Raw genomic sequence first — 14,610 nt, forward strand, 5'->3', positions numbered from 1 at the left:
GTGAAACGGAGGGAATAGTTACACCATGTCATTATATCGTACGGAGTACATTTTTTAGTGATACAATCATCAATCTTATGCGTATGACAGTCTCGATCATAGGAGATATATCATTTATTTATCTTTGTGATTATCAAATCATATATTAAATTAACAAAAATCATTGTAGCACTAGGACATAGGATGACCTTTTCCAATTGAATTCAATAACGGATAATAACAATATTGTTATATACGTATATAGATATATAACAATAAAGCAACAACGCTAACCTTATTTTAGCCACCTTATGCCTTTAGAATCCAGTGGTTACTTTGCCATTGTTAATGGTGCTTATTTAATGTGTTATCTTTTGTCTTTGATTTATTTTGGTGATGCAGGTGTTTCCACCCAAGGGGATTGTGGTGGATACGCAACCTAGAGACTAAGTTGGATTCCATAGTTTGTACAACAAAAGATCTTAAAGAGCTGGAGAAAGATGTTCCAATGCCATCCAGAAATTGTTGTGGAATATGACAAAGAAGTGTCTTTGCTATATCTACATGAACAAATCACGCAAATGGAGGAACTGCTGAAGAAGTTGCGCGAGCAAGTACAAGAAAGAGCAAATGGCAATTTATGGGTGCTTATAAGGTTACTGTTTTGCTGCCAAAGTTTTATTCTTTGTCCTCTATGTAATTAATCACCCATAGATTGTTTATTCTACTTGCAGGTTGCACACAATTTTTTAGTACCCTTACAAAACTTTGAGAGGGAAAATTACCAACTTGATATCAAGTTTCAAGAATCCTATTTGAGCAAGGTGGTTGCACTTTTACAGTGTTATCAGAGGGAGCTGCTCTCAACAAGGATGCCAGCAGAACAGAAGAGGACAAAGGCTGCCAATTCCATCATCGAAACATTCATATAACATCATTGTTATGTTTTATTTATTTTTTATCTTTTTTATTTTTAATCCTAATAATTATATATGGTTAATCTATTTAATGGAAAAAGTTTAAGATAATAACGAACTTAATAGTTGAAGTGTACTATTGGCAAAAATCAATAATAGGAGTGTACTAATGGAAGCTTCCCTTTTAAATATGAACTTTGTGAACAATTTTTTATCCAATATTTATATTTAGTGGTAGTAATACAATTTTAAGTTTTTATATAATTCCGCACGCATCGCGTGCATATAAGACTAGTATAACAATAAAGCAACAACGCTAACAACTAAACTAATATAATATTATTGTATTAGAAATAGGGTGCACCTAGATACATAAAGTCATAAACCATGTATTGTCTAGGATGACCTTTTCGGCTTTCCTTATTGAAGCCAAACAAGAAGGGATAATAACAACAAAGCAACAAGGTTAACAACTAAACTCAGATAGTATTATTGTACTAAAAGGACAAATCATCCCTACATGTACACAGATCATCTTCATTTTTATTTAATAGGAGCATTCATCACCAATTAATTAAATTATTTAGAAAAAAGCCAAGTTGACTGTTATAATAAACGACCTTTTTTCACAATTAGGTACCTTTTTCTCTTATATAAATCTCACTTTTCGATCAACTTTTCCAAATTGCAAGACTTTTGAAGAACATTATCATTTTACATTCTGCATTTTTCCAGGAATAAAAATTAAACTTGTTTTTTTTCCATATATAAAATATATTTATATTTTGTGATAATATTAAGATCGATGGGAATTAGTTCATCAGCTCCAATTGCAGTAATTCCAGAGGGTCTTGGGAGTGTGATTTATGATCAAGATGGTATGAAGATTAATCACCAGATTAATTCTGGGATGTCGATTCATTCTCAACGAGGTTGCAAGGCTGTTAATCAAGATTGTGCTGTTCTTTGTCAGGTATTTTAAGTTTTTTGCTCATTTTATTTGGTCAACTTATGCCATATTTAGATATTCTATTTATAGATCAATTTTGGGAATTCTTGGTACATCCGAATGTACAATGGAAATTATACGTACGGAGTAGTAGAGTTGATTTGTGAAACATGATTTCAGACTTTTGTTTTGTGAAATGTATTTTTTGAATAGAATGATGATGATACAGAGTTTGAATCACAGATTGTTAACGATCTTTAACATTTAATTAGTAACGTGTATAATTAGTTACCTTAACTATAGCCTAGAATTACTCTTGTAATCGATTGATTTCATTGACTAACATGGATTACAACTTACAAGAGTGATTATAGACTATAATTAAGGATTTAAGGTAACTAATTATACACCTACTAAATACAAAAAAATTACTAATTAGTATGTATTAGGTGTATAATTAATTACTTTAACTATTCATATTTATATACAATATATTCGATTACTGTGTACTCCCTCCATCCACATCGAGTTACGTAGTCGCGTAAATAAAGTAGTCGAACTCTCGAAAGGTTGTCATCTTTCCTAGATTAATCGAGAAGTGTTAATGGTTATTGTTCATGTTGGTAATCCATTTTCCGTATTCCAAACATAGATATTAGGGATAATACCATGCATTGAACAAGTATACACGAATTCAACATTTGGTTGAATTAATTGTTCATGTCTTCAAAATTTTGGCTCATATTTTTGTTTTGGACTGAAACAAAGAGCAAATATGAGCTGAGGTATAGATTTGGACTATGTCTTCTGGTGGGCCTCTTAACGGGCTTGAGCTTGCGCACCACTTTTAGGCCGAACATATAAAATTATCTGGCCGTAGTCCGTAGTACAGTAAAGCGGATTACCACTTTCACTTTAAAAATAAGAGTAATGATATATGCAACTCTTAGCTTCCTAAATAATTATTTACTGTGTTTTTCAAATTGAAATTAATTTAAAAATCTGTGTCAAAATTATGCGATGATTGGTGCAATTAATTTTTTTTACGGGGAAATGTCATTAAAAATTTACTCTGTAATATTTAGTAGAAATTACGGAGTATAAGCTAAAGTTTTCATTTTTAGAGTCTTCTATATAGCCCTAAGAGATGAATATATCATTTTCTTAACAATATCAGATCGAGTAGGAAGTGATTCGTATTTACCTAAAATACAAATAAATAGATCATTTCATATCAAACCGTCTGAAAATTAATTAATTGTTAAACTAGTCTTACTAGTTTGCCAACTAAGTAAGAGGTGGGTGATGTAACATATAGTCTAATAAATTCAGTACGAGGAAACTTCAATGTTCTTTTATTTGCAATACTCCATCCGTCTCATTTTACTTGTACCATTTGACTGTATTTTTATTTTGTTAGCCTTCAATTAGACCGCGTAAACTGCCGGATCACGTTTACTAGTATACCAAATGGATAGGATAGGAGTTGAGTGAGATTGCATGTAGTAGTTGTCTTACATGTATTTGGAACAAAAGAACTCTAAATTTTTATTTAGAAACTCGAGTTTAGGAATATATCAACTTTGATGACATCTATTTCGGATATTATCATCCAGAAATGCAAAAGTGTTGAATTCTAATTTCCTTTTTTTCAAGTAACTTTATTTGGTCCCGTACACAAAATTAAAATTTCTGATTCCGCCTCTTATATATTAAAAAAAAGTCAAGTACGACTGTATAAGAACATTGACATGGACAATACTAGTATTATAGTACCATCTCCCCTAGACAATTGAGGGTATATCTTTGTATATCTGATATGTGCTTGCAAATGCATATCATAGCAAAAGATAAAATAGGCAAAAAAAAAAAAAAAAAAAAACAGAATGATACTTTTTTTTTTTTTATAGAATGATACTTTTTTAACAATAATGGTACTTCATTTTTTCCCTATTTTGTCGTTTTGTTGAATGATATGTGTTTGCTATGCATATGATCAGATAGCCGCCTCGCCGCTCCCCTAGACAATTACCTTATCCTTTTGTAGTAACCTAGTTGTACGTGTTTCTGTTTGAAGGGGTATGGATCAGAAGATGGTGTACTATGTGGAGTATTTGATGGTCACGGTAAAAATGGTCATCTAGTGAGCAAGATCATCAGTCGTCGATTACCTCTGTTATTACTTGATAAAAAGAATGCAGTATCGGAGGTTAACCAGAATTTCTCTGAAAGTCATTCAGCTAATTACGATGGTTCATCGCCTGAAAACGAACTCCTTGAATGGGAGGAGGCATACATGAATGCTTTCCCGGAGATGGATGAAGAGATTAAGATGGTCAAAAAAGTCGACTTCTCTTTCAGTGGAAGTACTGCTGTTGTAACTCTCAGACAGGTATTACACGTATTCTTTTATCATAATGTCATGTTCTTTTATTAAATACATGTACTCGTGTTTGCACTCTGACATGAAATTTTGAGCAGGGTGATGATCTTCTCATTGCGAACCTTGGGGATTCAAGGGCTATCCTAGGAACAAAATCAGAAAAAGGAGTTACAACTATTCAATTAACCATTGATTTAAAGCCTGGCACACCTGGTAAGTATATATTAAGCGCACAATCTATACTAGTCCATACCTAGCGAAACCATAGATGAGTAAATGACACGTCTCATCTCCTGCTTTCCTCCATCATTTTACTGTTTGCTATATTTTACAGTTGTGACACTTCTTTCCTCATTCACTTCCTCGTTCAACATCAATTCACCATTTAGTTCATAGGTTCATTCAACCTCTTCCACAAATACTCAAAATTATTTTACTACTTAATTTATACAGGGTTAAATTATTTTTACCACCTAAAAAAATTGACAAAATTATTTTTTACCACCTAAAAAAAATTATTTTATACCACCTAAAAATAAAATAAAAAGTGTATTTTACCATCTCTTAACTACAAAATGGATGAAAACATAATGTGAATTAATAGGAAGTAAGGGAAAATAGTAGCATATATGCATGAAAATCGTGGGAGATGAAAAAGAAACAAAAAATATAGTCGGTGAAATGGATCCGCATAATGTTTCCTTTCATTTTTTCGGTTAAGAGGTGGTAAAAAGCAATTTTTATTTTATTTTTAGGTGGTTAAAAACAAATTTTATTTTTTAGGTGGTAAAAAACAATTTAACCTTTATACAAAGTATATATATTTTTTGAACCTTCCAGTTCCACCTCTATTTAAATCATATATTCACACTAAAATCACAAACTTTCAATTAAATTAGACTTTTAAAAAATGGCTATACAACCACTGTGTTACTATCCGTTTTTTGAACGGGCTCAAAAGCTAGTTCAGTTTAAAATATGACTTTCATCTTCTGTTTGGATGTCCACATGTAGTTATATATGTAATTAATTTGAGTACGTTGTCTATATGTGTAGATGAAGCAGATAGAATAAGAGGGTCAAACGGTAGGGTATTTGCACTAAAGGATGAACCGGGTGCTCCACGAGCATGGTTGCCTCGAATTTATACACCAGGAATCGCTATGTCACGGTGTTTTGGAGACTTTGTTATGAAAAACTACGGCATAATCTCAACTCCAGTTATCACACATCACCGCATAACTTCTGACGACGTATTTATAGTGCTTGCTACTGATGGGATATGGGATGTGCTTAGCAATGAGGAAGTAGCATCAATAGTATGCGGCGTTGAGAATGAAGAAATGGCAGCAAAAGCAGTGGTGGATGCAGCTGTTAAAGGATGGAAGTCCAAGGTTTCGTTTAACAAGTGTGACGATTGCACTGCTGTTTGTTACTTCTTACAGAACAAGGACTAAAACACAACCCATGCACACCCAATTTTTGAATGATCGATCGATGAGGTTTATCTTTTTGTTTTCATTGTAACAAATGTTGAAAGTATCTTGCCATGCACTTCGATCACTTGATTGTAAGATTTGTAACGTTTGTATGTGGAGATCAGTAAATTTTGTTGATAAAGAATAGGTGATTTAGGGTCGAATTGGAGGGACTATCAAAGGAGCAATTTTTTGAACAAAGGAGAACATTTAGAGAGATTTAAGGCGCGCTAGTAACCAATGAGAAGAAGTGACACACAAGTGGTACATAAATTATGGGACAGAAGATTCAGACTCATCTTTGCATGATTTATTTTTCCTCCATGTTATACCTTACTTTTATCTATGATTTGTCTCCAACCTTATCTCATCTGATCTATTTCCGGTGGCGAATGGATTGCCCGGTGCTGTGAATATCCATTGTGCATTTGTGCAAATATATTGTGAATTAGAACTTGCTTGCAATTTTGTTTTTTTTTTTTTGCTAAAATTTTCAAGACCAGTTATGGACTTATATGGTTTAATTATAAGATCCTTATGCGGTATAATCATGAGAATTGGACCCTCACCAATGAGAATTCTTAAGCCAATGTGAAATAACGGGGGATTCAAAAAAATCGTTCATAAATCATAATGATGTTAATCTATCTAATCAGGCCCGACTTAGGGGCAGTGCATAAGAGGCAATTGCCATGGGCCTATAGAAAAAGGCCCAAAAATCTCTCAAATCTGATCCACATAGAAGGTATACCATGTTTTCCATGCAGAAGTAACATTAATAACCAGTTGGCTTAGTGGTTTGCTTCCGTTATTTTGTAGCATGCTGTTTAATCTAGGCTCTGTTTGGTAGGGCGTAAAACGTTTTCATGGAAAACGATTTTTCCCTGGAAAACACTTTTCCATTTGAAATAGAGGGAAACCAATTTTCCTTCTTTCCTCCTTACCTCCCTCTCCTTTCTTCCCCTCAATCTTCACTATCTTCTCCCATTTTCCTTTTAAGGTACCAAACAAAGGAAAACTAGTTTGGAGTTGTGTTTTCCCTTGAAAAATGTTTTCCATGGAAAATCATTTTACATTGAAAACGTTTTACGCTCTACCAAACGAAGCCTTAATACAAGTACGTACTTAAGTTAACCAATGTATAAATTATAATGAGTACGGAGTATATTGCTAGTTGGCTTAATACGTGTGCACATCACATGTCATGACTATAATATTTATATAGATGTTAACGAGACTAATTGGCAGTCTCGAGAAGTGATACGTTTAGCGTTAAATCATGTCTACATAATTTGTCGTCTTCCATTTTGTGGAGGCTCACACAAAAAATGTCTGATGTCGACGACAACTATGTCAAAGTCTTAATCTCAATATGAACAACTACTAGTCTACTATGGCTTTTTTAAAAAATAAAAGGGGAACTTCAAATTAGTCTACTAGGTCTTGACAAGGCCTAAAACACAAATATTTTTCATTACAAGTTATCAAACTAAATTTGATTGAAACAGCCATTCAAATTGGCCAACCCTTTCCAATCTGTTATATAATCTGATCTTTGAGGAACTTTTGGAGATTTTAATTAAAGAAGATCATAACATTTATGCTGTTTTATGCAGGAATTATAAAAGTTCAATTCTTATTTTCATATTGTTAAATGGGGATTTGTACATCAGCTCCAGCTGAAGTTATAGAGGGTCTTGGAACTGTTATTTATGATCAAGATGGTATGAAAATTAATCATCAGATTAAATCCGGGTTGTCCATTCATTCTAAACGAGGTCGCAAGGCTGTTAATCAAGATTCTGCTGTTCTTTGTCAGGTACATTTTTTTTGGTCAGTCGATTACCATAGCATGAGAAACTAAACATCAGTTTTCCCTTTCCATATTTCTCTTACCATCTTACATGTATGTAGACTTCGCGCTTTTTTTTTGGCGTAAGGAGAGCCACAATCACAATGTTGTAGATGAGACTCGATCCCACCTGTCATAAACCTTAATCAACTAAGCTAGCTAGTTGACATTTATTTCATAGTTGTATATACATATAGATAGTGTCTAGACGATTGTAGTACTCCGTAATATGATTTGAGGATTTTGTGTTTTATGAAATGATTTTGCATATGTACGTGCAATTGTACATGTACCTTTAAGTAAGAGAAAAAAAAAATCATAGTGTACGTACAAATTGTGGGACAAAAGATTTCATTGTGAAAAATGAAAAGTGGTACAACCAGAGAATCCCCACCCCCAAAATTTTACTTTGTACGGAGTACAACATATATATATCACCTTATAGACTAAAGACTTGATTTATTTGTAAGACTATTACTGATTGATTTTATCATGGAACTTCCTTTGGGGTTGTATGTAAACCGAACTCAACCGACAGAATAATAAACGTATGAATTTATATACACATTTAATGAAATTTATTAACCTTTTTTCTACGACTAGACTCCTAGACAGTTTTTTACAAGAATTTATCTGATTGAAACAGCTTGGATGCAGACTGCAGTGTCTCTTCCCTAGACAAACTTACCTTTTGTACTAAGTTTCGTTGGCTTTCTCTTTTAAAAGGGCTATGGATCAGGAAATGTTGTAATGTGCGGAGTGTTTGATGGTCATGGGAGAAATGGTCATCTAGTGAGCAAGATCATCAGTCGCCGCTTGCCTTTGCTATTACTTGACAAAAAGAATGCAGTATCCGAAGTAAATGAGAACCATTATGACTCTGAGAGTCTTCCTACTAATTATGGTAGTTCAATGCCGAACAACGAGCTCCTTGAATGGGAAAAGGCATACATGAATGCTTTCATGGAGATGGATGAAGAGATTAAGATGGTCAAAAGTGTGGACTCTTCTTTCAGTGGAAGTACTGCTGTAGTTGCTCTCAAACTGGTATGTAACATATCCTTAGTATGGAGTAATTAAAAAGCGCGCGTATCATAGGGATCGAGTGGCTCAAGCGTTAACCTGCGTGAGTGGCTGTGTGTAGATGAGTTAAATACTTGAGATAGTGTAACTTTGTTTCATAAACAAAGTATGTTATGCATAGTAACTTTGGATTTTTTTTTTTTGGTAATAAGGAGTAACTTAGATTAAAACCTTAACGAGCAAACCAACATAATTCAGTACAGCAAAACCAAAAACCATAGTTTAACTACTCCCAGTGGGGATAAGACTACAGCCACATATGGCCCAAAAGTGACGAAGCGAACATGCTTCCAAAAAATTAGTTTGATTGTTTTCTGAGATATCGATTGTTTTCTGAGATATCATCTAAAAGGCATGGGGGGGGGGGGGGGGGGGCGATGTCAATGCACTGAAATTATGGTGGTGGTCTGCCAGCTCTTGGCTATGGTCCATGAGATGGCCATTAAAATGGTTTGCGTTTCTGCTGCTGTGGGTGTGATAGTGCTAAAAGTTCTAGCTATGCCAGCAATGAACTTGTGATCTTCATCTCTGCATACAATAGCATAGGAGGCAAGCAAACTGTTTGTACAAAAGGAGGCATCGCACTTAACAATAAACTTGGTCTGGATTGGAGGTTCTATATGCATTGGTTTGTTCTGTTTTATGGTGTCCTTTTCTGTGGTTTCAAATTCATTTGCCAGCCATATTGTTTATTTACACCAAGGTCCAATGCTTTTATTTTCCTTTTGAAAAGTCCATAGGTTCCTTCTGTTCCACAGTCTCCATAGAGAAAAGGCAAAAACAGTTTGATTGGGAACATTCATGGTTGAAGGTTCTGTGCATTTAAGATTTTCCAAAAACCAGTTTTCAAAATCATTTTGCAGATGTTTGAACTTGTCAGTAAACTCCAGTTGGTTCCAAAACTCAGTAGCTCTAGGGCAGTAGAGGAACAAATGGCCAATATCTTCCTGGTCATGTGGGCAGAATTGGCATTTTCCATTTGGGATTATTTGTCTACTTGCTAAGTGGGAGGCAGTGGGAAGTCTATTCCAAAGAATTAACCAGAGAAAGAATTGTATTTTGGGGGGACATCTTGCTTTCCAGACACAACTCCATTTCTCACTAGGGGTAGTTTCAGAGAATTTGTTATTCCACACATGATTATAAGCACTTTGAATATTGAATTTGAGGCCATTGGAGAGGCTGCAGTAGGGGGCATCTTCCCCAAACAAGGGAATGGGTATGGCCTTAATCCAGTGAAGAATATTGGTGGGAAGTATGAAGGACAATTCATTTAGACACCAGTTACCATTTCTCATGATAGAGTCTAACATTTTAGTCTCTTCACCTTTATTTAAGGGTCCATGGGTTATGGATCTAAGACTTCCTTTCCCTGTCCAGTTGTCATGCCAAAGGTTTATATGGGTCCCATCACCAATTCACCAAGAGGTTAGCTTACTAAACAAATCCCACCCTTTCCCTACATTTTGCCAAATGTGAGACCCTTTTTTGAAACTAGTTGGGTTGACCCTGTTGGTTATATACTTATCTCTGACTAAAGTGGTGGCCAAGTTATTTCCAGTATTCAGTTTCCAGCAAAGCTTAGTCATTTGGGCTTGATTATGAATGATTGCTTCTCTTATATTGAGGCCTCCTAATTCCACATCCCTACAAGATTTCAGCCAAGACACAAGGTGGGTTTTCTTATTTTGGTTGTCAGAACCCCACAGAAACCTAGCACAGGTCTGATCAATGTCATGGAGAGTTTTCTAGGGTAGGCTCAGAACTTGCATTGAGTAGTTAGCAATGGCACTTAGGGAGGATTTAATGAGAACTAACCTACCAGCTTTACTCAGACATTTAGCTTTCCATGAGGCAAGTTTATTCTTGATTTTCCTGCAAATGTCATTGGTTTGGGTTTTTGTTGGTCTCTTATCAGTTAAGGGAAAGCCTAGATAGTTGCCTAGGTCTGCACTTGGTTCAACTTTGAGAGCTCCACAAAACAGGTTCTTTTGGTTCTGGGGGGTATGCTTGGAGAAATAGATTCTGCTTTTAGAAGTGTTCATTTTTTGACCCGACTCTTCCCAAAACTTTTCTAACACTTCATTTAAGCTAGCTAGGGTGGCAGGTGATGTATCTCCAAACAACAGGAGATCATCAACAAACATAAGGTGGGTTACTGGAAAACCTCCCTTCCTTAGACAGTAAGGTTTCCAATTTCCCCCACTTCTAGCTTCTGAGATTAGGTCAGCTAGATATTCCATGCAGATTATGAAGATGTAAGGGGATATAGGATCCCCTTGCCTAATACCCCTAGAAGTTTTGAAGGTGGGAGAAGGTTTCCCATTGATTATAATAGAGGTAGAAGGTGAAGCTACACAACTGAGGATTAGGTCAGTAGAGGGTTTATCAAAGCCTTTCCTAGCTAGACAAAACCTAATGAAATTCCATTCTAGTCTATCATAAGCCTTTTCCAGGTCAATTTTAAGAGCAAATCACCCATTCCTTCCTCCTTTTGATTTTATTGAGTGGAGAATCTCAAAAGCTGCAATATAGTTTACCTCACACCCTCTTCCTGGAAGGAAGCTATTTTGATTTTGAGAAATCATATCTTTGAGGTGAGGTCTGATTCTATTGACAAGGATTTTTGACACTATCTTATAGCTGGCATTGCAAAGACTGATAGGCCTAAATTGCTTAATGGTTTCTGGGTGGTCAGTCTTTGGGATAATACAGATTGTGGTGTCATTAATACACCGGGGAAAGGTTTTGGAAGATAGGACATTGTCCACAAACTTATACAGGTCTTTCCATAAACTTCCCCAGTGTTGTTGGTAGAAATGGGCATGTAGCCCATCAATCCCTGGTGCTTTCATGTAACCTAGGTCAAACACAGCTCTCCCAATCTCTTCCACATTAGTGGCATAGTCAATGTTGATTTCATTTGAGTAGTGATGTGTTTGACAAAGGGGTATGTCAATCTCTGAAGTAAAGAGGTTAGAAAAATAGTTAATCACATGGTTAATCAGCTCATTTCCTTCTATATCACACCCAACCTCAGATTTTAACTTCAAAATTTTATTTCTCCTCCTCCTTATAATGACAGAAGTGTGGAAATAGGTGGTGTTCTTCTCTCCACTATTTATCCAGTTTTTCCTAGACCTTGCCATCCAGAAAGCCTCTTCCTGGTCATAAATAAGGTTTAGCTCTTTGGAAAGATCCTCATTCAGATCTAGCAGGTGTTTACTGGTTGGTCTAGACTCTAAAGCTTTTTGGACACCACTTAGTCTAGCAGACAAGGTTTTCCTTTTGTGGAAAATGTTCCCTATGTTTTCTTTAACCCAGGAGGCCATTGTAATGGAGATGTTACTGAGTTTAGTGACATGTTCAGAGTGATCATTATCTAAAGAGTTGTCAACCATGATTTTAAAACCTGGTTCTGCATACCAGAGGGGCTCCAATTTGAAAGCTTTTTGACTCAAAACATTTTGACTAGTGATTTGATCAGTTGCTAGTTTAATTGGATTATGGTCAGAAGTTTCTCTTGGAAGTGTGTGAACAGTAGTATTTGGAAACAGATTCAACCAATGCATATTAGTCCAAGCCCTATCAAGTCTTTGGTAAATGGGATTTTCCTTTTGTTTATTAAACCATGTAAACCTACTGCCTACACATCCAGCATCAACTAGACCGCACTTGTTCATTGCATCCACATAACTGTCAGCTTTGTATTGTTTTAATGGATTCCCACCCAGTTTCTCTGATTGACAAGTAATTTCATTAAAGTCTCCCATTACCACCCAAGGAATAGTCACATGCTTCGACATATCTATCAATTCATTCCAAGACTCTAATCTACATTTATATTTAGTGCTAGCATAAATTGCAGACAAGAAGAATTTAAAAGGGGGGTTAGTGTTTACCTCAACCACAGCATGAATAGCATGTAGGTCCTTCCCTATCATCTGGAGATTGATGAAGGTGGGGTCCCACATAACTACGATCCCACCAGAGATTCCATACGGTTCAGCAAGCACGTATTTCTCAAAGGGTGTCTTCCTCATGATTCTCTCTGTGTGTTTTGGGCTGGTTTTTGTTTCAGTGAGGATTAGGATTTGGGGGAGGTGCTCTTTATAAAGGTGGTTGATGTTAGCTTGGAAGCCACGGCGGGCAATTCCCCTACAGTTCCATGCTACTATGATCATTGGATCAGGGATTAGTTGAGTTCGAGAGAACTCCTTGTACTTCTTCTGAGTGAGGGGGTCGATTTTGTCGATGAACTCCTGGCTCCTCTTGCTCCATAACACCTTCTTCCTTACCACAAACTCCAACTCCATCTCGCAATCCCCTTCCTCTATTTCCTTCACTGGAAGGACCTTGATCTCCACTTGTGGGAGGTCCTCCGTCGTTGATATCACCATTAGGGCATTTGTCCCTTCTCCAAAGGTACCCCTCAGAATGTTTCGTGAAGTCAGTTGCCAAGTCTTCCTTACTTGGGGCAGGATTGGAATTGGGTCGCTGAGGAATTTCAACTCCGGTGGGAACACATCCCAACTGAAGGTTGACTCCTTGCTGGTCATCCACCATCGTACAAATTTCTCCAGTACAGGGGAAAGAGCTTTGAGAGTTTTCAGGTCTGGTAGGTGAAAGGGTATCATCATACCTCCTTTTTTTGGCGACATTTCCATGTCGTTGTAGGGGGGGTCGAGCCATTGGGGCTCCATCATGAATTTGCGTATCGCCGCTGGGTTGACATCTATCCATTGCGAGTGGGTTTTGAGAGTGAATCTCATATTGTTGATGTGGAATTCTGGGTAGGTCGGGATTGGTGGTTCCTTGCAGACATTCTATTACTGGCATTCTATTTGGATTTCTTAACTAAAGGGATTTTAATTTTAATTTAATTACTGGCATTCTATTTGGACCACTTAATAAGTTAATGTATTGACATCAAACATTGAGCAGGGTGATGATCTTGTCATTGCTAACCTTGGGGATTCAAGGGCTATCCTAGGAACAAAATCAAAAGATGGAGTTATAGCTGTTCAATTAACCACTGATTTAAAGCCTGAAACGCCCGGTAAGTGGTAATTTAAGCATTAATATGTTTTGATTCTTTGATTCCTTTTTTCACTCAATACATATTATGTATAGAATGAGTTGTAATGTAGGTGAAGGTGATAGAATAAGAAGTTCCAAGGGTAAGGTGTATGCAACAGAGGATGAACCGAGTATTCCGCGAGCGTGGTTGCCACGTGATTATGATACTTTCGGAATCACAGTCTCTCGCTGCTTTGGAGACTTTGTTATGAAAGAGTATGGCATAATCTCAACTCCAGTAATCACACATCACCGTATAACTTCGGACGACCTGTTTATCCTAGTTGCTAGTGATGCGTTATATGATGTGCTTAGCAATGAGGAAGTAGCTTCTGTTGTATGTGGGGTTGAGCATGAAGGGACAGCAGCAAAAGCAGTCATAGATGCGGCTGTTGAAGCATGGAAGAACAAGGTTCCGTATAATTATCGCGACGATTGCACTGTTGTCTGTTACTTCTTTCACAAGGAGGATCAGACACAAGTCACACGAGCATAGCATACCTGGCCAGATATTGAAACATGAGGTCTTTTAATCTTGATAACGTACAAAAGTTATGTCTTGCCATTTCACTTTATTACTCAAGTAGAGGACCTTAATTGAGTAATAAAGGAAGGGACTCCAAAGACCCCGATTTGGGCTTGAAAGGAAAGACCAATTTTTGTAAGATAGTGTTCTATTTGACTAATTTTTACTTTTGTTTTCTGAATTTATCTTATCTTAATTTATTTAAATTTATTAAAAGCTACTGTAAAAACTTAATATATGTACTTGATTAGCTCTCACTTTCGTTTTTTTCCCCCTAAAATAAGGTTTTGTTCTCTTCACATATTCTAGTCTGATTTATCTAGTTTTTTTTTTTGTCTAGTTTGGTATGATTTGATGGTTTCCT

The 14,610-nt window shown here is 36.2% G+C and overlaps 2 protein-coding genes across 2 annotated transcripts; both read left to right on the plus strand.

Annotated features, from left to right (window-relative positions):
* The first annotated feature begins 313 nt into the window (after nucleotides 1-313).
* Nucleotides 314-5,890, plus strand: LOC110789259 (probable protein phosphatase 2C 12). The gene is made up of 5 exons (XM_021993908.2): nucleotides 314-634; nucleotides 714-1,869; nucleotides 3,923-4,237; nucleotides 4,327-4,441; nucleotides 5,285-5,890. Exons 2-5 carry the CDS (start codon nucleotides 1,702-1,704, stop codon nucleotides 5,683-5,685), a joined length of 999 nt encoding a protein of 332 aa, XP_021849600.1. The 5' UTR covers nucleotides 314-634; nucleotides 714-1,701; the 3' UTR covers nucleotides 5,686-5,890.
* Nucleotides 5,891-7,188: 1,298 nt separating this feature from the next.
* LOC110789231 (probable protein phosphatase 2C 72) lies at nucleotides 7,189-14,511 on the plus strand. Its single transcript, XM_021993878.2, has 4 exons — nucleotides 7,189-7,525; nucleotides 8,285-8,605; nucleotides 13,586-13,700; nucleotides 13,792-14,511. The coding sequence occupies exons 1-4, from the start codon at nucleotides 7,361-7,363 to the stop codon at nucleotides 14,214-14,216; spliced, it is 1,026 nt and encodes a 341-aa protein (XP_021849570.1). The 5' UTR covers nucleotides 7,189-7,360; the 3' UTR covers nucleotides 14,217-14,511.
* The last annotated feature ends 99 nt before the right edge of the window (nucleotides 14,512-14,610 follow it).

This window comes from Spinacia oleracea, chromosome 1 (genome assembly GCF_020520425.1).
Source record: "Spinacia oleracea cultivar Varoflay chromosome 1, BTI_SOV_V1, whole genome shotgun sequence".
NCBI classification, from domain to species: domain Eukaryota; kingdom Viridiplantae; phylum Streptophyta; class Magnoliopsida; order Caryophyllales; family Amaranthaceae; genus Spinacia; species Spinacia oleracea.